This window comes from Salmo salar, chromosome 17 (genome assembly GCF_965601325.2).
Source record: "Salmo salar chromosome 17, fSalSal1, whole genome shotgun sequence".
Taxonomy (NCBI): domain Eukaryota; kingdom Metazoa; phylum Chordata; class Actinopteri; order Salmoniformes; family Salmonidae; genus Salmo; species Salmo salar.
The window spans coordinates 7,300,327-7,328,087 of record NC_138307.1 but is presented as its reverse complement, the minus strand read 5'-3'; the positions used below and the strand labels follow the sequence as shown (position 1 = coordinate 7,328,087).

General features: G+C 41.0%; 1 protein-coding gene across 3 annotated transcripts; it reads right to left on the bottom strand.

The window, feature by feature from the left end:
- Window positions 1-65: 65 nt before the first annotated feature.
- Window positions 66-27,393, bottom strand: clcc1 (Chloride channel CLIC-like protein 1). Of its 3 annotated transcripts, none has more exons than XM_014151388.3 (7): window positions 27,088-27,391; window positions 24,046-24,126; window positions 14,005-14,229; window positions 12,419-12,559; window positions 9,124-9,225; window positions 8,452-8,844; window positions 66-5,387 (listed from the first exon to the last, which is right to left on the bottom strand). In XM_014151388.3, exons 1-7 carry the CDS (start codon window positions 27,247-27,249, stop codon window positions 5,280-5,282), a joined length of 1,212 nt encoding a protein of 403 aa, XP_014006863.1. In that variant the 5' UTR covers window positions 27,250-27,391; the 3' UTR covers window positions 66-5,279.
- Between the last annotated feature and the right edge of the window lie 368 nt (window positions 27,394-27,761).

Below are 27,761 nucleotides of genomic sequence, written 5' to 3'. Positions count from 1 at the left end.
AGTAGTAAGGATCTTGTGCAAAGCAGTCATCAAGGCAAAAGGTGGTTATATTGAAGAATCTCAAATATAAAATATATTTTTATTTGCTTATTAACACTTTTTTGGTTACTACATGATTCCATATGAGGTATGTCATAGTTTGATGTCTTCACTATTATTCTACAATGTAGAAAACAGTAAAAATAAATAAAAACCCTGGAATGAGGTGGTGTGTCCAAACTTTTGACTGGTACTGTATATATGTGTGTGTGTGTGTGGGATATACAGTTGAAGTCAGAAGTTTACATACACTTAGGTTGGAGTCATTAAAACTCGTTTTTCAACCACTCCACAAATTTCTTGTTAACAAACTATAGTTTTGGCAAGTCGGTTAGGACATCTACTTTGTGCATGACACAAGTCATTTTTCCAACAATTTTTTTCATACAGATTACTTCACTGTATCACAATTCCAGTGGGTCAGATGTTTACATACACTAAGTTGACTGTGCCTTTAAACAGCTTGGAAAATTCCCGAAAATGATGTCATGGCTTTAGAAGCTTCTGATAGGCTAATTGACATAATTTGAGTCAATTGGCAGTGTACCTGTGGATGTATTTCAAGGCCTACCTTCAAACTCAGTGCCTCGTTGCTTGACATCATTGGAAAAATCAAAAAGAAATCGACAAAGACCTCAGAAAAAAATTGTAGACCTCCACAAGTCTGGTTCATCCTTGGGAGCAATTTCCAAACGCCTGAAGGTACCACGTTCATCTGTACAAACAATAGTACGCAAGCATAAACACCATGGGACCAAGCAGCCGTCATACCGCTCAGGAAGGAGATGCGTTCTGTCTCCTAGAGATGAATGTACTTTGGTGTGAAAAGTGAAAATCAATCCCAGAACAACAGCAAAGAGCCGTGTGAAGATGCTGGAGGAAACAGGTATCAAAGTATCTATATCCACAGTAAAACGAGTCCTATGTCCACATAACCTGAAAGGCCGCTCAACAAGGAAGAAGCCACTGCTGCAAAACCGCCATAGAAAAGCCAGACTACAGTTTGCAGCTGCAAATGGGGACAAAGATCGTACAATTTTGGAGAAATGTCCTCTGGTCTGATGAAACAAATATAGAACTGTTTGGCCATAACGACCATCATTATGTTTGGAGGAAAAAGGGGAAGGCTTGCAAGCCGAAGAACACCATCCCAACCGTGAAGCACGGGGGTGGCAGCATCATGTTGTGGGGGTGCCTTGCTGCAGGAGGAACTGGTGCACTTCACAAAATAGATGGCATCATGAGGAAAGAAAATTATGTGGATATATTGTGAAAAACGGAGTTTAAATGTATTTGGCTAAGGTGTATGTAAACTTCCGACTTCAACTGTATGTATGTATGTACATACATACTACCGTTCAAAAGTTTGGGGTCACTTAGACATTACCTTATTTTCTTTCAAAAACGACCATTAAAATAACATCAAATTGATCAGAAATACAGTGTAGACATTGTTAATGTTGTAAATGACTATTGTAACTGGAAACGGCTGATTTTTTAAATGGAATATCTACTTTGGCATACAGATTCCCATTATCAGCAACCATCACTCCTGTGTTCCAATGGCACATTGTGTTCGCTAATCCAAGTTTCATTTCCCATTAGGAAGGATACGAGAGGGCATCCTCCTGGCCACTTTTGATGTGGAGAGCTTGTACATTAACATCCTACACACTGGAGGCTTGCAGGCGCTACAACACTAGCTTCAGCAGAGAGACTCTACCCATGCTCCATCCAATGATTGCATCTTACAACTTACTAAACTGGTATTATCCCATAACTACTTTGTCTTTGAGTCAGACTTTTTCCTTTCAAATTCAGGGTGTAGCCATGGGCTCCCCTTTCTCCCACAACTATGTAAACCTGTATGTGGGACAATTTGAAGAAGCATTCCTTTATAAAACAGAGACACACCCCTTACTTTCTAAAATACTTCTATGGAAGAGATACATAGATGATGTCTTTGTGCTCTGGGAAGGCAGTCAGCAGGAACTAAATTCATTCCAAACTCTAAACGAGAGCTCTGAATACCTCAAATTCACCATGCAGACTGATGAGAGAAGAATAAACTACCTGGACTTATGGATCATCACAAGAGAATGATGCATTACACACAGACTTATACACAAAGACTACAGAGCGCAAAACCTTGCTATGTGCTGATAGTATGCGTCCCCTTCCCCTCAAGAATGGCCTACCATCTAGCCAGTTATGCAGGGTTAAATGAATCTGTGGCCACCAGTCAGATTTAGCAATGCTAAAACAAAATGACAGAAATTCAAAATGACAGGCTCCAAGGACAAAACTCTTGATGCGGCAATGATGCAAATATCTCAAAAACCAAGAGCGGAATTACTAAAAACTCAACCAAAGAAGAAAAACAACGCAACCGTCTTTTGCACTAAGTACACCAAGGGTTCGGAGAAAATGAAAGCAATCCTAAAAAAGCACTGGTATATTCTGCAATCAGACAAAATTTAAATAAATAAATCACATCTCCTCAAGGAACCCCCACTGGTGGTCTATAAGCGTGGTCGCAATATTGGAGATAGTTTGGTGAGTTCTGACATGTCCCCTGAGCCCATTCAGACACTCTTGACACCTATCCCAAATGGGAACTACAAAAATGTGGCTCATGCGCAGTGCAATAACACTATAAAAAACGTATTTTTTCAGACACCCACATACAGGTCGAAAGATCCCTGTTTGGGGTATCATCTCATGCAAGACCAAGGGAGTAATCTATCTCATCACCTGTTCATGTGGAAAAGCCTATGTAGGACAAACGAAAAGACAATTAAAAACAACGCATAGCTGAACACCGCAGCTCAATCAGGTGTAAGAACATTGACTATCCAGTAGCAGCTCACTTTCTTGAAGCTAACCATCCCATCCCCTCCCTGAAATACACAGGCATTGAGCGTGTTGCTCTACCAAGGAGAGGAGGTAACATTGAGATCCTACTACTACAAACAGAGGCTTACTGGATATCCTATCTAAAAACATTGACCCCTAGTGGTCTGAATATTGACTTTGAACTCAGGCACTTCTTATGAACACATTTTCCTCTATGAACAAGTCTTATAAATTGAAAAATTATTTTTACAGCTTATTAGCGTATTCCTAATATGTTCCCCCTGTTGATGTTAAATTATATATTAAGGTTGAACCAAAAGATTACATGTAACAAAAACGATATACGAAATGATTGTGAAATTGAGTTTAACAATAATGTATGTTGACGCTAATATGATGTACACTATTCCATTAGGTTTCTATATGATAATAGCATAATATATTTATGCCATATACTATTTAACAGTTTAATTCATTTTAATTAATTTAATTAATGACACACCCCTCACTACATTTAAGTCATTTAGCAGACGCTCTTATCCAGAGCGACTTACAAATTGGTGCATTCACCTTATGATATCCAGTGGAACAACCACTTTACAATAGTGCATCTAAATCTTTTAAGGGGGGGGGGGGGGGGGTTAGAAGGATTACTTTATCCTATCCTAGGTATTCCTTAAAGAGGTGGGGTTTCAGGTGTCTCTGGAAGGTGGTGACTGACTCCGCTGTCCTGGCGTCGTGAGGGAGCTTGTTCCACCATTGGGGTGCCAGAGCAGCAAACAGTTTTGACTGGGCTGAGCGGGAACTGTGCTTCCTCAGAGGTAGGGAGGCGAGCAGGCCAGAGGTGGATGAACGCAGTGCCCTTGTTTGGGTGTAGGGCCTGATCAGAGCCTGAAGGTACGGAGGTGCCGTTCCCCTCACAGCTCCGTAGGCAAGCACCATGGTCTTGTAGCGGATGCGAGCTTCAACTGGAAGCCAGTGGAGAGAGCGGAGGAGCGGGGTGACGTGAGAGAACTTGGGAAGGTTGAACACCAGACGGGCTGCGGCGTTCTGGATGAGTTGTAGGGGTTTAATGGCACAGGCAGGGAGCCCAGCCAACAGAGAGTTGCAGTAATCCAGACGGGAGATGACAAGTGCCTGGATTAGAACCTGCACCGCTTCCTGTGTGAGGCAGGGTCGTACTCTGCGAATGTTGTAGAGCATGAACCTACAGGATCGGGTCACCGCCTATTGTCATTGGTTACACTAATTGCACTGTGTGTCTACATAACCTGGTTTAAGTATTCATGACATTACCCTGAGGAAGGCACAGTGATGCCCAAATGTTGGTAAATACCCATTAAATTGCTGGGAGATTACACATGGAGTGTGCGACTTTATTTTGATAGTTTATAGCTAATCCAAGTTTATAATTTTAAAAAGGCTAATTGATCATTAGAAAACGCTTTTGCAATTATGTTAGCACAGCTGAAAAAAGTCGTTCTGATTAAAGAAGCAATAAAATTGGCCTTCTTTAGACTACTCGATTATCTGGAGCATCAGCATTTGTTGGTTCGATTACAGGCTCAAAATGGCCAGAAGCAAAGAACTTTCTTCTGAAACTCGTCAGTCTATTCTTGTTCTGAGAAATGAAGGTTATTCCATGCGAGAATTTGCCAAGAAATTGAAGATCTCGTACAACGCTGTGTACTACACCCTTCACAGAATAGCGCAAACTGGCTCTAACCAGAATAGAAAGAGTGGGAGGCCCCAGTGCACAACTGAGCAAGAGGACAAGTACATTAGTGTCTAGTTTGAGAAACAGATGCCTCACAAGTCCTCAACTGGCAGCTTCATTAAATAGTATCCGCAATACACCAGTCTCAACATCTACAGTGAACAGGAGACTACGGGATGCTGGAATTCTAGGCAGAGTTGCAAAGAAAAAGCCATATCTCAGACTGGCCAATAAAAAGAAAAGATTAAGATGGGCAAAATAACAGACACTGGACAGAGGAACTCTGCCTGGAAGGCCAGCATCGCCTCTTCACTGTTGATGTTGAGACTAGTGTTTTGAACAGTACTGTGTGTTAAATATATATAAACAAAAAAAATGGGGTTTGTAAATGATGCAGACAATTACATTGATGGAATCTATACAATCTATATGCAATATTAAAGCTGGTCTTTCCCTAACAAAAAAAATGAACATAAGACAGGTAAACAAACATCTTTAAAAAAAGCAAAAAATCACTACGGCCTACATTGTAAACTGAAAAACATTTTCAAAAAATGAAATAAAACTATTCTTTATTCTCTTGATAAACTGCATCTTCATAACTGGCTTAAGGCATCCAACTCATGGATTTGAGATTTCGCACTGCTGTCAATGACAAGAACATCGTCTATAGCGCTAGCGACGCTGGTTCAGTCTCTTGTACAGGCACCCCATCTGTTTCACCATGCTGCCCTGAGATGGATGAAATCTTCTCTTCTGATGACTTCTCCTGCATCTGCAAACAGTAAGCAAAGAGCAATATTTAGAAACAAATCATTCCAACTTATGAGAAGCCACAGCTACAGTGCATTCGAAAAGTATTCAGACCCCTTGACTCTTTACGTTACAGCCTTATTCTAAAATCGATTTTCCTCAATCTAAACACAATACCCCATAATGACAGAGCAAAAACTGGTTTAGACATTTTTGCAAATGTATTACAAATAAAAAAACTAATATCACATTTACATAGGTATTCAGACCCTTTACTCAGTACTTTGTTGAAGCACCTTTGGCAGTGATTACAGCCTTGATTCTTCAAGGGTAGGACACTATAAGCTTGGCACACATGTATTTGGGGAGTTTCTCCCATTCTTCTCTGCAAATCCTCTCAAGCTCTGTCAGGTTGGATGGGGAGTGTCGCTGCACAGCTATTATCAGGTCTCTCCAGAGATGTTTGATTGGGTTAAAGTCCGGGGTCTGGCTGGGCCACTCAAGGTCATTAAGAGACTTGTCCTAAAGACACTCCCGCGTTGTCTTGGCTGTGTGCTTAGGGTTTTTGTCCTGTTGGAAGGTGAACCGTCATCCCAGTCTGAGGTCCTGAACGTTCTGGACCGGGTTTTCGTCAAGGATCTCTTTGTTCTTTGCTCCGTTAATCTTTTCCTCAATCCTCACTAGTCTCCCAGTCCCTGCCGCTGAAAAACATGCCCACAGCATGATGCTTCCACCACCATGCTTCACCGTAGGGATGGTGCCAGGTTTCCTTCAGATGTGACTCTTGGCATTCAGGCCAAAGAGTATATATTGGTTGGTTTCATCAGACCAGAGAATCTTGTTTCTCATGGTCAGAGTCCTTTAGGTGCCTTTTGGCAATCTCCAAACTGGCTATTGTGCCTTTTACTGAGGAGTGGCTTCCGTCTGGCGACTCTACCATAAAGTCCTGACTGGTTGAGTGCTGTAGAGATGGTTGTCCTTCTAGAAGGTTCTTCCATCTCCACAGAGGAACTCCGGAGCTCTGTCAGTGACCATTGGGTTCTTCGTCACCTCCCTGACCAAGGCCCGTCTCCCACGATTGCTCAGTTTGACCGGGCGGCCAGCTCTAGGACGAGTTTTGGTGGTTCCAAACTTCTTCCATTTAAGAATGATGGAGGCCACTGTGTTCTTGGGGATCTTCAATGCTGCAGAATTTTTTTGGTACCCTTCCCCAGATCTGTGCCTTGACATAATCCTGTCTCAGAGCTCTACGGACAATTATGAACTGACTCTCCAGCAGACGGACCGGATTCCAACAGAGAAGACAACGACATACGGGCATAAATATATACATTGCAATTATTCTCGAATGAGCGGCCATTCATGTGCAAAGGATTAGCATTTCAATTAATATAATTATCAACTGTGTGTAGTGAATCCATTTAGTTTTTCCCCGCTCTCGCTCAGTCCCCACCCCTTTCGTTTGTCTACCAAGCCGTCATATCGCCTTCGTCCGCTAGGGACTTTTTCTTTGTATCATGTAGTAACCCAAATATCTACTGTTTGTTTGTTTGTAAGTAATTCTGTGTGATTATGTCGTTAGTAAATAAATAAGCCAATTTGTACATCACCGATTCATGATTTAGGCTAGGGTTCGTGCAGATATTCAAGGGTTTGCGACGTTCAGTAATGAGAACAGATTAGGTAATAATAATTCCTTAGACTGTTTTGTTAAGATATGAAAATATCTTAAGAGTCGAGAAATAGAGACTCTATAAAAAAAAAAAATCGTGGTGCCCCGACTTCCTAGTTAATTCAAGTTTACATGATTAGTTTAATCACGTAATAATAATTACACATAGAGAATTGATAAAATAAGTCTTCACATTTAATGAGTCCAGACACGACAGGGGAGTCCAATCAAGTTGTAGAAACATCTCAAGGATGATCAATGGAAACAGGATGCACCTGTGCTCAATTTCAAGTCTCATGGCAAAGGGTCTGAATACTTGTGAAAATAGGGTATTTCTGGTTTTTATTTTTTATAAAATTAGCAAACATTTTAAAAAACCTATTTTTCGCTTTGTCATTTCAAGGTATTGTGTGTAGATTGAGGGGGGGAAAAAATAATTTAATCAATTTTAGTATAAAGCTGTAACGTAACAAAATGTGGAAAAAGGGAAGGGGTCTGAATACTTTCCGAATGCACTGTGTACAAAACATTAACACCACCTTCCTAATATTGAGTAGCGCAACCCCTTTTCCTCCCCTTCATCTACACTGATTGAAGTGGATTTAACAAGCGACATCGCCTTCGCCTGGTCAGTCTCATGGAAAGAGCAGGTGTTCATAATATTTTGTACACTCAGTGTATATTAGAATACCCAATGATGTACACCTGCCTATTCATGTGGATTTGTCTATTGTAATACCATACACATCATTCACATTATCTCAAAACATTGCATGCTAACTAGTTAAAAGATACCATTTCGGATATAGCTAATGATTATGCCCATGCTAAATGCAGATAGGCAAACCAATGCGTCAGCCTATTTATTTATTGCCACTATGCTGCATCAGTCGGGCTACAGGTGATAATGCTTATAGCATACCTGATAAGATGGACCATGCATAGGCTATATGCTTGGTCCAATATGTTAAAATTATTTTACCAATATGTAATATCTTATTGGGCTTATTTCTAGAGGTGGAAATTATATTTTAGATTATTTTAATTCATTTTGGAGTAGAAGGTCCTTTTTAAAAAGTCACAGTTGAACTTTTCAGTCCTTCTACAAACAATTTCCCCAAATCCCCACTCTACACAACCTTTTCCTCCACTGCTACAGAGGCTGGCGGGTCCCCTCTGTGGCTTGCAGCTCTGAAGTGTAAAATTTGGTTTGGTTGTAGTTTTAAGGATTTCACTTTCAGCTCGCGGCTGAGACCACTTGCTGGAGTGGCTTGCTCTCTGCTGGCCTTACCTCCGGTAAACACTTCCAGTGTAGCGGCTAAAGACCTAGAATGATGCTTTTGATAAGCCCCCAGGTTCATAAGGGAACACCTTTGCATCCATAACTCAGCCGAGATCAACACAAACCACTTACATTATTCCCTTGTGTAGTTGGTGAGGTCTGCCTCTCGGCCAGCTGCTTAGACTCCCCGTCAGTAGCCACCTTAGATTCAGATGTCACGTCCCTCTCATTGGGTTTGGCTTTAGCTGGAGAGGGTTTAGCTTCTTGTGAGTCATTGCCTTCAGTTGTGGCCCCAGCTACAACTGGTTGTTGTATCTCTTCCTGGACGTCATCGTTCCTCAGGGTCTCCACGTTTCTGGGAGAGGAGCATTGAGGGGCCTCCCCCCCTGCCAGTGGGTCGTGGTTTGTACCTCTCAGATGGGCCTGGGGCTCGGGCTGGTCCATGGCTGGTCCGAGACTGCCGATGCGCAGCAGTCTCGTAATGCCGTGCTTGATGGCTGCCTGGCATCTACAGTACATAAACACCTGAGGAACATGAGGAATATACTGCTTCAGTGACATGTAGGGGACTGGCTACTGGCTAAAACTGGAAACAGTTACTGTAAATGCTGTGTGGTAGTCAGGGATGGGTTCAATTCCATTTCAATATGGAAGTAAATTTAATTTCTCATTCAAGCATTGAAAAGGGCCATTTATTTTCTTAAGGATTTTTCAACAACAATTCTCTTTCTGAATTGTTTTAATTGAAATGGAATTTACCCCAGCCCTTCTGACAGTGTTTCAAGTGTGTGTGTGTGTACGCACCAGGACAGAAAGCACCGGGATGGAAAGCACAGGGATATCCCGGGTTACCGGTAGGTCCTTGAGGGCTACGAGCAACTCGCTGATCCTCTGGCCAAAGTGCTTCTGAGTTTCCGTGAAGAAGTTAGTGATGGACATAGTGATTGCCGACAGAGACATAACGACACACCACATCCTATTGGAAATAGGCTAAATGCTACACAGGTTATTGATCATCAACAGGTCAATTCCATTTCAGTGCAGTCAATGCAGGAAGGATTCACTCATCGTTTACTTTATTTGGACAGGTAGAATTAGAGACGGATACAGAGAGATGGGAAGGATATAAGGGTTGGAGTTGGGGTTTGATCCCTGGTCTCCGGTAGGGAGCAATTTATGTGCCTAGAGCATTACCGCTAGACCAAAGGTTCTGCACTTACATCCTGTATGGCTGAACTGAAATGGAATTGTCCCCAACCCCGGTTGTCAACTACAGGTTACCATAGCTTGGGGTACGAGAAGGATTGGGGTGACGTTGAGGACTTCGTTGTACATCTTACAGAGACCTTCCTGGAGAGTCATGGCACCTCTGTACCAATCTGGGGTAAAGGTAGGAAGGAGTCCAATACAATAGGCTTCATGACAACATAAACCCATATGCATTTCCACAGTAAGCTTACTGCAAACAGTGCAAAGTGTTTATGCTGTTGGAGACCATTAAGACCTGAGCACATTTTCTTGTACGCTTATCTGTATTAATAATTATGGGTAAGGGCTGATATATAAAATAGTAATTTACAATCTGACTATTTTATATCTTTACTGGTTTATATCACTATATTCTCTTGAATAGATGTTTTTTTTATATATATCCTTTGAGATGTAAAGTAGTGTTAGGTGGAAGCTCTGTGTGTATGAGAAGTGAAATGTTTTAGTGGACTGCAGGAATGTGTTCTCCCTATAACTCAAGCCCTTTCTTGACTGATAACAAGTCCTGTGACATGCAAGGAGGAGCACAGAGAAATACTGGATGATGGAAAAGCACTGAAACACATATTTCTGGAAAGGAAGAGGTGAGAACTAAGGCTATAAAATGGGCACTGCACTGTGTATGTTCTTAGCTGACACATCCAGTTGGGTGTAACAAATCTAGTTTGAGCTTTTTTGCTGTCTGCCTGAAATCTAGAACCTCGGTGCATATCACAGGACTTCTTACCAGTGGAGAGAGGCCTTGAGTTATTGGGAGTACACATTTCTACAGTTCACTGCAGTCCACTAAATAACTCCACTTCTCATACACAAAGAGCTTAAACCGAACACCACTTTCAATCGCCAAGGATATATAAAAAACATACATTCATACTAAGAGGACATCATTGTATAAACCAGTAGAGAGAGAGATAGTCATTTACAATTTTATCAGCCCTAACCCATAAAATGATTATTACTACTGATAATGATACAAGAAAAAGGTGCTCAGGTCTAAATGGTCTCCAGAGTATGTGAGCGGAGTTGAGTGGTTGAGAATCGCACATGGAGGTCAAAACCGCTCCATGCTGACAAAAAACACAAAAAAAACTGCTGCTCCAAATTCACTCCATTCATTAAAATCACAATTTAACCAACACTATTTGTGACCACCTGATCTACCAATTGTTTTTTAAGTATTGAAACCAAAACATATGCATTTGAATAAACATGAAAAGGTGAATGTAAGAAGCGAAAATAGGCTACATAGCAGGTAGTCAGGAACGAAAATGAATTATTAAGGCTATATTATTTCAGGGCTATAGCCTACAAATAAATACATTGTGAAGCATTTGCTTGTGAGATACAATAGGCTGGTTGTATTAAATCATTATAGTCTATAAATTGCACATATAGGCTGTGACTCAGAGTTAAATAAAAATGTAATGAAAAATGACTTAATAGTGCCTTTGAATAAAAAAATTTGAAACATGAGTTTGGCCAGTCTGTGGCTTCAGGCTCATGCGATGGTGCCTGGAGAGCCGGCCAGGCGTTTGGCCACTCTTGCCTGGCTGGGCAGAAGTGCATTAAGCTCTCAGCATTAAACAACATTTCGTTGTATTAAATCATTATAGTCTCTACATCGCGCATATTGGCTGTGACTTACTTAGAATTAAATAAAAATGAAACGAAAAATCCCTGATTAGGTTCAGCGCAGTTGAATTCACTTTTAGAAAGATGAGTTTGGCCAGAGTCTGTGACTTCAGGCTCATGCTAAGTGCCCTGGAGAGCTGTACACTTGCAGAGCCACTGGGGATGCTAGATTCCGGTCGGGCCACTTTTGCCAGGCTGGGCAGGAATGCAGAGTTGTTTTTAAATGTTTCTATACGTAGGCCTAAAAGGTTTTTAGGCAAAATAACCCAATTAAAACGGAAAGCTCCTTGAATGTGGAAATATGCCAGTCCTATTGGGCCAAAATCAATTACGGCCTATAGTATAGATAGAACAGAAATGAATGAAACGTTTAAGACACCCGATTTTTTTGCTACAATGACAGTTATCCAACCACCTCGTGGATCTATTATCTCTTCATGCACCAATTATTATAAAAGAACGACGCATTTCTTCAAACGTAATCTCACATTTTTTGTTATGCCAAGGTCAAGTGTTAATGTTTTTTTTTTGCATCATCTCACCATTTAAGTCCCACCAGTCAATTTTCCCGGTGCTTTTCGCGTCGACGGCCAAGTCAATCTGACAGGACAATACTATTACAATGACAGATATGATGGATTTAGCGTTGTACCATTCCTGGGTCAGAAGTTGGTTTAGTGGCAGTGCTGCCATTCCTGGGACCACACACCCACAGTTCGAACCCTGGTTCCACAACTGCTATTATCCCTCATGTATCAATCAATCTCACAAAAAAAAACACGTCCAACTCTCCTGATATTTTGTTTTTCCCCTCAAGATATTCCTTGGTGTTCCTAAAAATTGATTTAGTTGGCTCAGATTTAAGAATAGACTATGGCATATTATAAATAGCTTACCTTAGCTGTTCATAAACCCCCCAGAAAAATATTATTTGCCAAGACATAAAATACTGTTGTAGCATTTAGCCTATATATTTTTTTACCTCTGAGAACATGAATCAATCCTGAATCAGACAGACCCTACACTGAAAGTAGCCAGACTGGGCACTCTGTCTGTAAATAAGTAATTTTGCACCTTCAAATATTCTTTAAATGAATTATATTTATTTACTACTAGACATAGAACATCATAGACAGTAAGGGGCTATTAGCAAGTGGACATTTTACAGAATGCATGGAAGTGTGTATTGATAATTTACCTTGTAGAGGAAGAAGCAAAACCACACCAGACTGATGACAAAGCAGATGGCGAAGATTCGCTTGAACTGGACAAACCAGGAGACTGTAGACCGCAGCTCGCTGCAGATGATGACCACTATAATTAAGACACAAACAAACACCTGGAAGAGAGAGAAGATCCTTTAGAACAGGATTTCCTAAAGTCTGTCCTGGGGGCCAGTTTAGAATTGTTCATTAACACTACACAAGCAGATTCAAATAGTCGCTTGATGATGAGTTGGTTATTTGAAATCAGCTGTGAAGTGCTAGGGCAAAATCTTTTACGTGCACCAAGGGGGGCCCCCAGGACAGAGTTTGGGAAACCCTGCTTTAGAGAAGGTCCAGATTTGGCTTTGTTTTGATTTGGTTCATTAAGAAATGCTAGCAGCCATGACTGAATTCAAACAGGATTTGGTTTCGGGGTGTGGTTTGATGTGGGTGTCTCGTGTTTGCAGGTGGGAAGAGTTAACAAAATCATTTTGTCATTTCGCTTCAGCCGGCTGGTGAGCGACCGTGGGAAATTTGGCTCGACTTTGGATAGCCAATCTCTGGGACAATATTTTCATGTCGCACATCTTTTAGTTGTCTCATTAAATGCTTTCAATATTTGTATCTGAATTTCTAAAATGTATAGATGGTTTGAGGTTAAGTCGTAAAAATGTGGAGCTACCGACCTTTTAAAATATTGTCCCATGTACATTGTGTAATTTACGGATGTCTCCAACTAGCCACATAGGGATATCGAATGTCAAACCAAATTGACCATGGGCATTACGATCAGGTTGCGTGCAGCTGCGCTCCTAATTGATGATTACTTGGGTACTGCCAGCTGTGGGCAGGATTATAATAAACCCAACGCATGGAAAACTGTTACGGTACCCTTCATTCCGTGACATTCCCTTCTTTCCTATTGTGCAAATCTGTTTTGGAGGAGAACTACTTTATGACCAAAATTATCCTATTTACATTTTGTAGTCAATGTTGACACGCGAATAAATGTTTCTGGCTCATATTGATGCCACATAGGCCATTTTCAAAACGAGAAGTTTTAGGGGCAGTCGCTCCTTAAATAACTGCGATGACTATGAGAAATATTCCTGGCGTTGTAACGCCAACGAGTGGTATCAGTTCTGTCTTGTCTTGAGTGTACAGTAAATGACTGTGCTCTGAATCGGAGCGGTTAAGATGAACACAAAAGTGGCAGTTAGCTTCATACGCATCTCAGTCAGTCAGTGGAGCAGATCGGACTCGCCTCCTCAAGCAGAGATCAGACATGCCAGCCAGCACCATTGAGAGTAGTTTTGTTTTTATATGTCCTTTAGTTTGTGTGTAGGCTAGTCCTAGCCTATGAGTTACCGTGTTTTCTTACACGTATGAACTTGTAAGTCCAGAAAAGAAGTTCCCTCACAGACAAATAAAAGTCATTTTAATTTCATCCTCCCTGCCTGTGTAGCCTACTTTACAAACTGTCAATCATCAATTCCTTTAGGCAAACCACACGTGGTGTGTGCGGCGGGAAATCCACTTGATTTTGAGCATCACAGTCCCCTCTGCTACACATTATCACCTTCATGACTGTGTCGATCTCTACCCCAAAGGTGTCCTCAAAGTGCCATCTCGAGGCCTCGAGGTCACGTGGCTTGAGATCCACCAGGACCTGGCTGAGGACATCGTCCAGATCCCCCATTCTACAGCTGTCCATTCCCTCCAGAAGCTTCCAGATCTCCGCCAACGCTTGCCGAGACAGTCTCACTTTGGCGTCGTAGTAGAGATCATTCTGGAAATCACTGGGCTAGTGGTTGGAAAGGAATAGAAAATAAATAGCACAAAGTACAGGCACTTGGCAAATACAGATGGAATATTACATCACAAGGGGGTAAAACTTGGGCTGGGCGACGTCAACCTTTATCCCATTGTGATTATGTACTCAAGACTTCTATAAAAGATGGTATTGCCCCCTATTATAAATACCTCCGCTATAGCGCAAAATCACATGCTATAACTGGACGAATTATGGCGAAAAATAATGGTTGTGGGCAGAAGCTAAGTGAAGGCAAATCTTTTCTAATCTTTCTGGAGGAGTTTCAGCATGGCCAGGTCAGGTGTGTGTGCACGTCTTTGTGGCGCGCCCATGAAGATAAGACAGTCAACTGATGAGCAACAGGCTTTCTTACCATACCGAGTTAGGTTTTAAATCATGGGCTGGATAGAAGCAAGTCTAGCGTCTTCAGAACCGGATAATAAATTGCTTTATTTGCCTCATCTTCCTTTCTTAACGGTCATATTGTTTGTTCCGTCTCTCATAAAGCTGCGATTGAGAATAGCCTATGCCTAGGTCAATAGACTGACCTTCATTCTTGTTCTTTTTGAATGCGGCATATTTTGGGCAACTTCTCTGCCTATTAAAATATTTGGGAAATAGGCTACAGGGTCACAACTTTAACTTTTCTTGACGCTTTTATGATAGGCTACTGGCCATTTGGTTTTCAACCTTGCATGGAGGGATTTTACCAGCCTGCATGGAGGGATTTTACCAGCTCGCACAAATTTATTTACTTCATAACCCCCTAGAGCTGATATGAGTGGAAATCTAATTAGCGTAATACAAAAATCCCGATCAAAATCTGTTTAATGTAGAGATGTTTTTTTTGTTGCATGGGCTACGTTTTGATCCACTGCATCTGCTCATGCCGGCCTTCCGCATCTGCTGTGGAAGGTGGCAAAGCTAAAGCAGTATTTGGCAGACCAGGAGACGTCCCGAAAACTTTTTCGCTCAAACTGATTTTCTGAACGGTTTGGGCTACACACTAATGTGACCCCTCTATGGAAAGATAAGACTCTCACGAACAGGATGCTGTTCTGCGTTTTGGTATACGGGTAATTCCACGCCTTTCTTACATCTCTCAGATATAGGACCGACACTTACTTCCTTTTGATGTGTTTATATGGGCTAATAGCAGTAAGTTCAAATTCAATGTTTAAGTGCTACTCTATGGCATGGTAATGTTCAAATTTGATTACATTATTGTTGTAGTCCCATCCTCCACCACAGAGTTCTTGTAAGTGACATTTCTTTGTTGCAAGTCAAGTTTCTGTTTGCAAGGCTTGTGTCCTGATTCTTCACTCTTCCTCCCAAAGTGTGCACTAGTGTTCCTCATTCTTGGCCCTGAAGAGCAGCAGTGTGTAAATCGTCATGCCTACCTGTGCTAAAACACCTATTCGACTACAATAAAGACCATACTTGGGTAAATTAAGTGAATGGTTGAATGTAAAAACATGCACTAAACCGGAGCATGGATATCATTAACATTTTTTGTTTTAAGTATTTGAATTGTGACTATCGTTAGTTGTACATTGATAAACTGTATTAGGTTTCCACCCATGTTAATCTTTTTGATAATTCCTTGTGGTCCTTTTTCATAGGTCATCAGCCAGAACCGCCTATCTCCATAGCTGAGTAGCCGAGGAGGAATATGACTTTCTCCCATAATAATACTACCAATATTTTGAACTGTACCAATGAGAAGTAGGGCAGACTTATCCATTGTTGCTGAACTGTTTTCAGTCAAGTTTACAGTGACAATTTGTTACCAGCCACATGTTCAATAAGGTTTTCTGCAAATAGAATTACAATATAGAAATGTTCTTGTCTTTTAGTGAAGTTCTGCCAAGCTTATGTTGGAAACGAACGAATTGAAAACAATTGTAACATGTTTCTTGAAAATGAGAACAATAACTGTTGCCTCTATCACAGGTCCCAAGTGTACATACAGTAAGGGATATATCCTTAATAAAATAATTTGTGATGGTTCATTGTGTATACTGATTGCTACGGCATAGACATAACAAATCTAGGAACTAATTAAACACTTATCTGCCTTATGCCTCTGGTTTTCCAGTCGACACCAGCAAGGAAAAACGATATGCAATAATGTCCATGTCTTGCAGCTTTAACAGTAGAGTCAAGAAACAGCTTTGTCAACTGTCTCACCAAGGGCTAACTCAAAGAATGTTATGGCAAGGTTATGTCCATCTACTCGGTCTCCAAAAATGTGACAACTACACAACTTTGAGTTACTGTTACTGGCAATATATACACTACATCACCTAAAGTATGTGAACACCTGCTCGTCAAACATCTCATTCCAAAATCATGGGCATTAATATGGAGTTGGTTCCCCTTTGCTGCTATAACAGCCTCCACTCTTCTGGGAAGGCTTTCCACTAGATGTTGGAAAATTACTGTGGGGACTTGCTTCCATTCAGCTACAAGAGCATTAGTGAGGTCAGTGTTCCAATTCATCCCAAAACGTGTTAGATGGGGTCAAGGTCAGGGCTCTGTGCAGGCCAGTAAAGTTCTTCCACACCGATCTCAACAAACAATTTCTGTATGGACCACGCTTTGTGCACGGGGGCATTGTCATGCTGAAACAGGAAAGGGCCTTCCCATGCTGAAACAGGAAAGGGCCTTCCCCAAACTGTTGCCACAAAGCTGGAAGCACAGAATCACCTAGAATGTCATTGTATGCTGTAGCGTTAACATTTCCCTTCACTGGAACTAAAGGGCCTAGCCCGAACCATAGGAAAAAATTGCCCCAGACCATCATTCCTCCTCCCCTAAACTTTAAGGTGACACTATGCATTGGGGAAGGTAGCGTTCTCCTGGCATCCGCCAAACCCAGACTGACAGATGGTGAAGCGTGATTCATCACTCCAGAGAACGCGTTTCCACCGCTCCAGAGTCCAATGGCGGCGAGATTTACACACTTCAGCCGACGCTTGGCATTGTGATCTTAGGCTTGTGTGCAGCTGCTCGACCATGGAAATCCATGAAGCTCCCAAAGAACAGTTATTGTGCTGACGTTGCTTCCAGAGGCAGTTTGGGACTCTGTAATGAGTGTTGAAACCGAGGGCTTGCGTGGCCTACCACTTCACGGCTGAGCCGTTGTTGCTCCTAAATGTTTCCACTTCACAATAACAGCATTTACATTTGACCTGGGCAGCTCTAGCAGGGCAGAAATTTGACGAACTGAAAGTTGGAAAGGTGGCATCCTATGACGGTGCCACATTGAAAGTCACTGCCGTCTTCAGTTAGGCCATTCTACTGCCAATGTTTGTCTATGGAGATTGCGTAGCTGTGTGCTTGATTTTATACACCTGTCAGCTTGGATGTGGCTGAAATAGACAAATCCACTAATTTGAAGGGGTGTCAACATACTTTTCTATATATAGTGTACATACAGAAAGTATTCAGACCCCTTGACTTTTTCTACATTGTTACATTACAGCCTTATTCTAAAATAGATTTAAAAAAAACATCCTCAATATACACACAATACTCCATAATGACAAAGCGAACAGATTGACATTTTTGCACATTTATTCAAAATAAAAACAGAAATCCTTATTTACATACGTATTCAGACCCTTCGCTATGAGACTCAATTGAGCTCAGGTGCATCCTGTTTCCATTGATCAACCTTGAGCTGTTTCTACAACTTGGAGTCCACCTGTGGTTAATTAAATTGACATGATTTGAAAAAGGAACACATCTGTCTATTTAAAAAGGTCCCACAGTTGTTGACATTGCATGTCAGAGCAAAAACTACGCCATGAGGTCGAAGTAATTGTCCGTAGAGTTCCGAGACAGGATTGCGTCGAGGCACAGATCTGGGGAAGGGTAACAAAACATTCCTGCAGCATTGAAGGTCCCCAAGAACACAGTGGCCTCCATCACTCTTAAATGGAAGTTTGGAACCACCAAGACTCTTCTGAGAGCTGGCCGCCCAGCCAAACAAGAAATCGGGGGAGAAGAACCCGGTGGTCACTGACAGAGCTTCTCCGTGGAGATGGGAGAACCTTCCAGACGGACAAACATCTCTGCAGCACTCCACCAATCAGGCCTTCATGGTAGAGTGGCCAGACGGAAGCCACACCTCAGTAAAAGGCAAATTACAGACTGCTTGGAGTTTGCCAAAAGGCACATAACGGACTCTCAGACCATGAGAAACAAGATTCTCTGGTCTAATGAAACCAACTTTGAACTCTTTGGCCTGAATGCCAAGCGTCACGTCTGGAGGAAACCTGGCACCATCCCTACGGTGAAGCATGGTGGTGCCAGCATTATCATGCTGTGGGGATGTTTTTCAGCAGCAGGGACTGGGAGACTAGTCAGGAGAGGAAAGATGAACAGAGCAATGAAAACCTGCTCTAGAGCAGGTTCTCAGGACCTCAGACTGGGGAAAAGGTTCACCTTCCAACAGAACAATGACCTCAAGCACACAGCCAAGACAACGCAGGAGTGGCTTCGGGACAAGTCTCTGAATGTCCTTTAGTGGCCCAGTCAGTGCCCGGACTTGAACCCGACTGAATATCTCTGGAGAGACCAGAAAATATCTGTGCACCGACGCTCCCCATCCAACCTGAGCGCTTGAAAGGATCTGCAGAGAAGAATAGGAGAAAGTCCCCAAATATAGCTGTGTCAAGCTCATACCATCATACCCAAGAAGACTTGAGGCTGTAATCGCTACCAAGTGTTTCAACAAAGTACTGACTAAAGGGTCTGAATACTTATCACATTTACATATCTCCAGTTTTTTTATTTATAAATTGGCAAACATTTCTAAAAACCTGTTTTTGCTTTGTCATTATGGGGTATTGTGTGTAGATTAAGGAGCGGAAAAAAACAATTTAATCAATTTTAGAATAAGGCTGTAACGTAACAAAGTGTGGAAAAAGTCAAGGGGTCTGAATACTTTCCGATTGCAGTGTAATTTGAGGTTTAGAAAAAGTTGGTTTTGGCACTGCAGCTATCTAGAAATGACCACAGTCATTTGTGTTAATCAACTTGCTTGCTAGCTTCTTAGCTAGTAGTACAGTATGACGATGGGCAGAAACTGCTTCTACCAATAGAAATCCCCGATCACACTTATAGGCAATGTCATGGTGACATTGGCTAGCTAAGCTCATGCGCAGGAACACGTCAGTGTCACTTTCACAAGGTTGGAGTAATACATGTTCAACTACTTAAGACTTTGGCTCTAATCCAGGTTGTGCCTTTAGATTGAGAAAATTAACTATGGAAGAATTTTCCACTTTTTTCTCACACAGATTTTCCACTCTCATTGGCTGTGTTTAAGAGCATCACACCTGTGATATATCGTGGGAAAAATGTGAATGACTGATCTACAAATAATAATGCTAATAATAATTGCCTGCACTGTCGGCTGCAATATCAAACCCATAGACGTCTCAAATCCCAAATGCCGGTCTTCTTCGCAATTTTTTCCATTAATCTCGCAATGTTGCGCCTCTGGGTTTAGAAACTCTGTGGTTAGGTGCTGAAGATAATAGTCCAGGTGATGCTAATCAACACATCTAACTTCTGGAATGAGCAATCAAGCTACTTTATATGAAAATCATCATAGCCTCAACCTTCAAGCTGCATACTGGACCCTATTCCAACTAAACTACTGAAAGAGCTACTTCCTGTGTTTGGCTCTCCTATGTTGAACATAATAAACGGCTTTGTGAGTTAGTGCTAACGTTCGACCCAAGGTACCAAATGCAAATTGATGTGTGACACGTATTAACGTCAAAATAACATGCAAAACAAGCAAGCCCCCTCCCCCCCAAAAAATAAATATATACACACAGTTGAAGTCGGAAGTTTACATACACCTTAGCCAAATACATTTAAACTCAGTTTCACAATTCCTGACATTTAATCCTAGTAAAATTCCCTGTCTTAGGTCAGTTAGGATCACCACTTTATTAAGAATGTGAAATGTCAGAATAATAGTAGAGAGAATTATTTCTTTCATCTTTTATTTCTTTCTTCACATTCCCAGTGGGTCAGAAGTTTACATACACTCAATTAGTATTCGGTAGCATTGCCTTTAAATTGTTTAACTTGGGTCAAATGTTTCAGGTAGCCTTCCACAAGCTTCCCACAATACGTTGGGTGAATTTTGGCCCATTCCTCCTGACAGAGCTGGTGTAACTGAGTGAGGTTTGTAGGCATCTTTGCTCGCACACACTTTTCAGTTCTGCCCACAAATTTTCTATAGGATTGATGTCAGAGCTTTGTGATGGCCACTCCAATACCTTGACTTTGTTGTCCTTAAGCCATTTTCCCACAACTTTGGAAGTATGCTTGGGGTCATTGTCCATTTGGAAGACCCATTTGCAACCAAGCTTTAACTTCCTGACTGATGTCTTGAGATGTTGCTTCAATATATCCACATAATTTTCCTCCCTCATGATGCCATCAATTTTGTTAAGTGCACCAGTCCCTCCTGCAGCAAAGCACCCCACAACATGATGCTGCCACCCCGTGCTTCACTGTTGGGATGGTGTTCTTCGGCTTGCAAGCCTCCCCCTTTTTCCTCCAAATGTAACAATGGTCATTATGACCAAACAGTTCTATTTTTGTTTCATCAGACCAGAGGACATTTCTCCAAAAAGTCCCCATGTGCAGTTGCAAACTGCAGTCTGGCTTTTTTATGGCCGTTATGGACCAGTGGCTTCTTCCTTGCTGAGCGGCCTTTCAGGTTGTCGATATAGGACTCGTTTTACTGTGGATATAGATACTTTTGTACCTGTTTCCTCCAGCATCTTCACAAGGTCCTTTGCTGTTGTTCTGGGATTGATTTGCACTTTTCGCACCAAAGTACGTTCATCTCTAGGAGACAGAATGAGTCTCCTTCCTGAGCGGTATGACGGCTGCATGGTCCCATGGTGTTCATACTTGCGTACTATTGTTTGTACAAATCAACGTGGGACCTTCAGGTGTTTGGAAATTGCTCCCAAGGATGAACCAGACTTCTGGAGGTCTACAATTTTCTTTCTGAGGTCTTAGCTGATTTCTTTGGATTTTCCTATGTCGTCAAGCAAAGAGGAACTGAGTTTGAAGGTAGGCCTTGAAATACATTCACAGGTACACCTCCAATGGACTCAAATGATGTCAATTAGCCTATCAGAAGCATCTAAAGCAGGGGTGTCAAACTCAAATACCCAGTGGGCCAAAATGTAAAACCTGAACAAAGTCGCGGGCCAACATTGAACAAATGAACCTTTTAATATGGACCCAAACAAGTTTTGCTTTAACATTGAATATGGAACAAGCATCGCTTATTACCATACAATATATAATTTAAGGGGCGACATGCAATCGCGCACTCTGGCACATTTATTAAATAAATACAATTTAAATAAAAATCGCATGCCTCTTTTCTATTTGCAGCCTTCTGATTTAAATACCAAAATAAACTTTTTCCACTGGCTAATAATTTTACAAATAAAATGATAATACTCCACGGATGAAGACTGACAGCTGAGCAGTATCAGATGCGTCGCAGCTCCATCCACAGCGAGGGAGAACGCAACGAAATCTTTTCCCTTTTCCATCAGCTGGTCATACAGATTGGTGGCAAGATCACATGTGCGATCAGCTACTGTGTTCCTGCTCAGGCTCACGTTTGAAAATGCTTGCTTTTTCTCTGGGCATAAGAGGTCACAAACTTTCATCATGCACTTTTTCACGAACTCTCCCTCATTAAAGGGCCGGGCTGATTTTGCGATCTCTGCTGCCACTATATAACTAGCCTTTACAGCAGCCTCACTTTGTGATGTGGCTTTTTTGAACATATTCTGTTGTGAAACGAAACTTCTTTTCATCTCCTCTACTTTCTGGCTCCTTTGAGTCATGTCCAGGTCCTTGTATTTGTCATGGTGTTTCGTTTCATAGTGTCGTCTAATGTTGTACTCCTTACTTACAGCCACGTTGACTCCACAAACAAGACAAACAGGTTTGTCTTTTACATATGTAAACAGATATTCTGCCTCCCACTTGTCCAGAAAGCTCCTGTTTTCTGCCTTTCTTTTCGCCATTTTTGGGAAGGGATAGCGCGCTGACAGTTGTAGCGTCTATGTTGCTATGACTACTGTCACAGAGGAGAGGGCGTTTCTGGGTCCTGTCCTGATTGGCGCGCGAAAACAACAGCAGATCATTATGGGATTCGTAGTATTAGCGGTGAATGCGCTGTATAATACCGGCGGGCCAGCTCTAGTAGTAATAAGGTATTGTCTCGCGGGCCAAATATAATTACCCCGCGGGCCAAATTTGACACCCATGATCTAAAGCCATGACATAATTTTCTTGAATTTTCCAAGCCATTTGAAGGCACAGTCAACTTTGTGTATGTAAACTTCTGACCCACTGGAATTGTGATACAGTGAAAGTGAAATATTCTGTCTAAACAATTGTTGGAAAAAGTACGTGTCATGCACAAAGTAGATGTCCTAACCGATTTGCCAAAACTATAGTTTGTTAACAAGAAATTTGTGGAATGGTTGAAAAATGTGTTTTAATTACTCCAGCATAAGTGTATGTAAACTTCCGACTTCAACTGTATATAACATTTTTAGGCCTATATTTATTTTGTTTGCAACTATAGTTGAAGTGTTTTCTATTTACCTTTTTAGATATTCATATTTTAATTTTGTTACATGCTTAATTGAAAATTTGCACAAAGGTTCTAAATAAAAGGAGAAATAATAAAATATGACTAAGTACCTTTTATTTGTTGAGTATCATTTTATATAAACTATTTATTTATTACAGAAAATGTGCTATAGCGTGATATGTATCGTTATCGGGATATGAAATGACCTATATCGGGATATAGATTTTGGCCATATCGCCCAGCCCTACTAGGCAGTGAAAGCAAAATGCACGGTAACGTAACCAAAATAGAAAAAAACGCAGGGAAAGAGGGACCCATTTCACTGAATATATTTTTGGCATTTATTTACAATTAATTTGTTCTTGCCTTTCAAAATTATTTCCTTGCAATATTAGTTTGTTTTGAGCAAAATAAATAAGCACATTTTTTGGCTTTCAATATCATTATTTTTGTTGGCAACACTCAGATATTTGTTCTCGAATTAAAAAGGCTTGCTTGATATTAAAGGCTGAAGAGTAATTCCATAGTCCTTCCTCCACACGGCGATGTTCGGACGTCTTTGTCTGGTGTAAAAGTAGGCTATTGCAAACATCACAAATGTATATCTGGTTAAAACGCTGATTGTTTTGCCCCAATGCAATGTGTAGACTGTGCCCTGCTTGTGCTACTGCAATATTCTTAGTTAACCTACAACAGACAGAAGGTTATAACCTACATCCTAAATTAGCCTACAAAATATATTTACTTTTAGAATATTCGTTTCAAATAGCTGCAGGGTTTTTATTTCTGCTGTTCATAAATATGAGGCAGAGACGTAGGCTACATCATGTCAATTAAATTGGTTGAGTGTTCAGAAGAGGGTGAGTAAAGAAAAATGAAGGGAGGGGGAAGAAATGTAAGAAACATGACGGGCGGGGGAGGGTGAGCAGCAACTATGTAAAATGTTTTTAAAAATAAATAAATACATCTGTGTGTAAAATAACATGAGTAGAATGTGAATCAGATTGATCAGCTCTGGGGAAAAGATTGAGGGGGGCAGACGGGATGGTTACCTACTGATCCACAGCTCCAGCCTTTACATAAAGAGCATTAGGGCATCGACTGCTAGTGTTCACACAAGTTGAGACAATTCCAAAACATACCAGGCCAAATCTTTCAATCTCCTTCAGAAACTTGGTGAGGAATTGCTTGAACACCAGATTGCATGAAGGCAGCTGTGAAACCTGTGTAAAAAAAGAACAAAAGAAAACTCAGGAAAGTGACATTTCACCTTCTCGCCATTCTGTCATAAGCATTTAAGAGATGTTCAAAATAATGTGTATTTGTCATGTTTGGTTGTATTTTCACACGTCATGTTTTTGTTCAAATAGCTAGCTACTGCAATAGGAAACATGACAAAAAAAACAACAAAACATGGCAACATTAAACATGTCGTCCCCCCTTTTGGGCCAATTTGTGACAAAAATGAATGCTCAAACAGGACAGGAGATATGCTTTTTCAAAGTGTGGGATTTCAGTTGATTACTATAGCAGCCCCCTTGGGCCAGTCAGTGTAATTTGCCAAAATCGGGACAGTGGTGTCTGATATATCACGTGTGTTAACTAGAATCATATTCCTGAGCATGTGTGCCAAAATTCAGATCTTCTGTCTCGACTTCTGAAAGTTTGGCTAGGAAAAGCCAACTGACATTTACCACGGAGTTGCTGACCTGTCGTATCCTCTTTAACCACATATTATTATCATCATCATCATCATCATCATCAGACCCTGCTGGTCATCTATGAACATCTTGAAGAACGATCTGGCCTGTTGGGGCTAAGGGGCAGTATTTGCACGGCCGGATAAAAAAAACGTACCCGATTTAAACTGGTTACTACTCTTGCCCAGAAACGAGAATATGCATATAATTGGATAGAAAACACTAAAGTTTCTGAAACTGTTTGAATGGTGTCTGAGTATAACAGAATTCAAATGGCAGGCCAAAACCTGAGAAGATTACATGCAGGAAGTGCCCTGTCTGACAATTTGTTGTCCTTCAGTTGCATCTCTATCGAAAATACAGCATCTCTGCTGTAACGTGACATTTTCTAAGGCTTCCATTGGCTCTCAGAAGGCGCCAGAAAGTGTAATAGGGTGTCTGCTGTCTCTGGGCGAAGAACAGCAGGAGAATTTGTGAGTGGTCAGCCTGGGAACAGTGACACTGCGTGAGATGCGCGTTCATGAGAATTCCATTATTTATTTTTTTCAGCCTTTGAATGAATACAACGTCGCCTGGTTGGAATATTATCGCTATTTTATGAGAAAAATAGCATATAAATGATTTTAAACAGCGTTTGACATGCTTCGAAGTACAGTAATGGAATATTTTGAAAACAAATTGTCACGAAATGCGCTCGCGCGTCACCCTTCGGATAGTGACCTGAACGCACGAAAAAAACGGCGGTATTTGGATATAACTATGGATTATTTGGAACCAAAACAACATTTGTTGTTGAAGTAGAAGTCCTGGGAGTGCATTCTGACAAAGAACAGCAAAGGTAATCCAATTTTTCTAATAGTAATTCTGAGTTGAGGGCCAAACTTGGTGGGTGTCAAAATAGCGAGCCGTGATGGCCGGGCTATGTACTCAGAATATTGCAAAATGTGCTTTCGACCGAAAAGCTATTTTAAAGTCTGACACCGCGATTGCATAAAGGAGTACTGTATCTATAATTCTTAAAATAATTATGTATTTTGTGAACGTTAATCATGAGTAATTTAGTAAATTCACCGGAAGTTTGCGGTGGGTATGCTAGTTCTGAACATCACATGCTAATGTAAAAAGCTGTTTTTTTTATATAAATATGAACTTGATTGAACAAAACATGCATGTATTGTATAACTTAATGTCCTAGGAGTGGGTTAGTGCTGCATTTAGCTGTGGTTTTGGTGACATATATGCTTGCTTTGAAAATGGCTGTGTGATTATTTTTGGCAGGGTACTCTCCTGACATAATCTAATGTTCTGCTTTCGCTGTAAAGCCTTTTTGATATCGGACAATGTGGTTAGATTAACGAGAGTCTTGTCTTTAAAATGGTGTAAAATAGTCATATGTTTGAGAAATTGAAGTTACAGCATTTTTGAGGTATTTGTATTTCGCGCCACGCGATTCCACTGGCTGTTGACTACAAGCGTCCCACCTTGCCCAGGGAAGTTTAATGGCCATGTACTCTTATAATCATCCCCTGGCACAGTCAGAAGAGTACTGGCCACCCATCGGAAAGGGGGATACCTAGTCAGTTGCACAACTGAATGCATTGAACCGAAATGTGTCTTCCACATTTAAAGCTGCACAATGCAGAAATCGTTCTGCCATTTCAGTTTGTGACAAAACAAAAAAGTCTAGTGTAGATAATCAGTGTACCATTTAAAAAACAGTGTGAAATATATTATCCATAACCAAAAATATTGTATTTTCTTCTGTTTGAAGTTTGTGTACAAAACCGAAAGTAAAAGACCAAAAAACGAAACTTAAGAACGGGAAGCATAGAATTAGTGCGCATACAACATACCGCTTCCTATATTTGCTTTCAATGACAATGGCCGATCTATAGACACCTTTATGTGTTTAAAAACATTGCCGGATGCGGACAAATTGGTGCTGGTGGCATAACATGGGGGAGTTCTTATAGAACACCATTTAAAAAAGCCCCCCATTTACATGTTGCTTATGAATGCATTTCACACTACTTTTGGATTGTAATAAGATTACTGCTCGCTTGAAAGTCCTGCTTAATATAATGTTTGTGTCATCGCAAATCAACTGAATTATACTTACACTTAAACCAGTAAAATGTCTCTTTGGCTAACTTTTGCGAAAGCCTATATCAACGAGCGTTACGATTCTAGCTAATAACTGCTGCATCCATAAGTTATTTAGCAAAAACATACATCTAGGCTATGTTGAATGGCTTTTCTTGACGCCAAAAGTTTCATGTACTGGAAACTGGTCTTTAATAACAACCATTTCTGTGAATTTGGTCGTGTCGCCTAAAAAGTTACATATTGCAGCCTTTCACATTATTTTACCCACTGGTCAAAATATGCGTTTTTGATTGGACACCCTAAACAATAAAATAATTTCAACTAATGGCACGGAGTCATGGCACGAAAACAGGCATTGCGCAGCCACTTGTACTGTACCTCAGCAGGCTTTCTCATGGTCTTTGTGCTTGGTTCGTAGTTCAACATATCATAGGGATCAATCCATTCCTCATCGTCCACCTGCCCTTGAGCAACGAGCAACAGGCTGCATACAGTAGCAGTGATGATTAACATCGTGACAGCACTTGTTGACATCTTCATTTCAAGACGGCTAGCTAGCTAACGTTACTAATATGATATTTGGAGGCTACTCTAGCTAAGCTACATATAACTCGGGTCTCATAAACACAGTAATAAATAACGTCAAACTGTCTTTGGCGACGTTCTTCTTCATTGGTATAATGGCGTTCGCAACAATTAAATGAGCATTCCGCCACCTACTGCGCGGTTGGATAATAAAGATCCCAAAAAGGAAATAACGCGGGATAAAAAAAAAAACATTTGTATATACAGTCGTGGCCAAAAGTTTTGAAAATGATATAAATATTAATTTTCACAAAGTCTGCTGCCTCAGTTTGTATGATGGCAATTTGCATATACTCCAGAATGTTATGAAGAGTGGTCAGATGAATTGCAATTAATTGCAAAGTCCCTCTTTGCCATGTAAATTAATTTAATCCCCAAAAGACATTTCCACTGCATTTCAGCCCTGCCACAAAACGACCAGCTGTCATCATGTCAGTGATTCTCTCGTTAACACAGGTGTGAGTGCT

Excerpts from the sequence above, each read along its gene's own strand:
- clcc1 (XM_014151388.3), bottom strand. The coding sequence starts at position 27,249 with ATGAAGATGTCAACAAGTGCTGTCACGATGTTAATCATCACTGCTACT. Across the intron at positions 12,560-14,004 it reads AGATCGACACAGTCATGAAG|GTGTTTGTTTGTGTCTTAAT; the intron begins GTGATAATGTGT and ends TCTCTCTTCCAG. Across the intron at positions 8,845-9,123 it reads TCCCGGTGCTTTCTGTCCTG|GTGTTTATGTACTGTAGATG; the intron begins GTGCGTACACAC and ends CATGTTCCTCAG.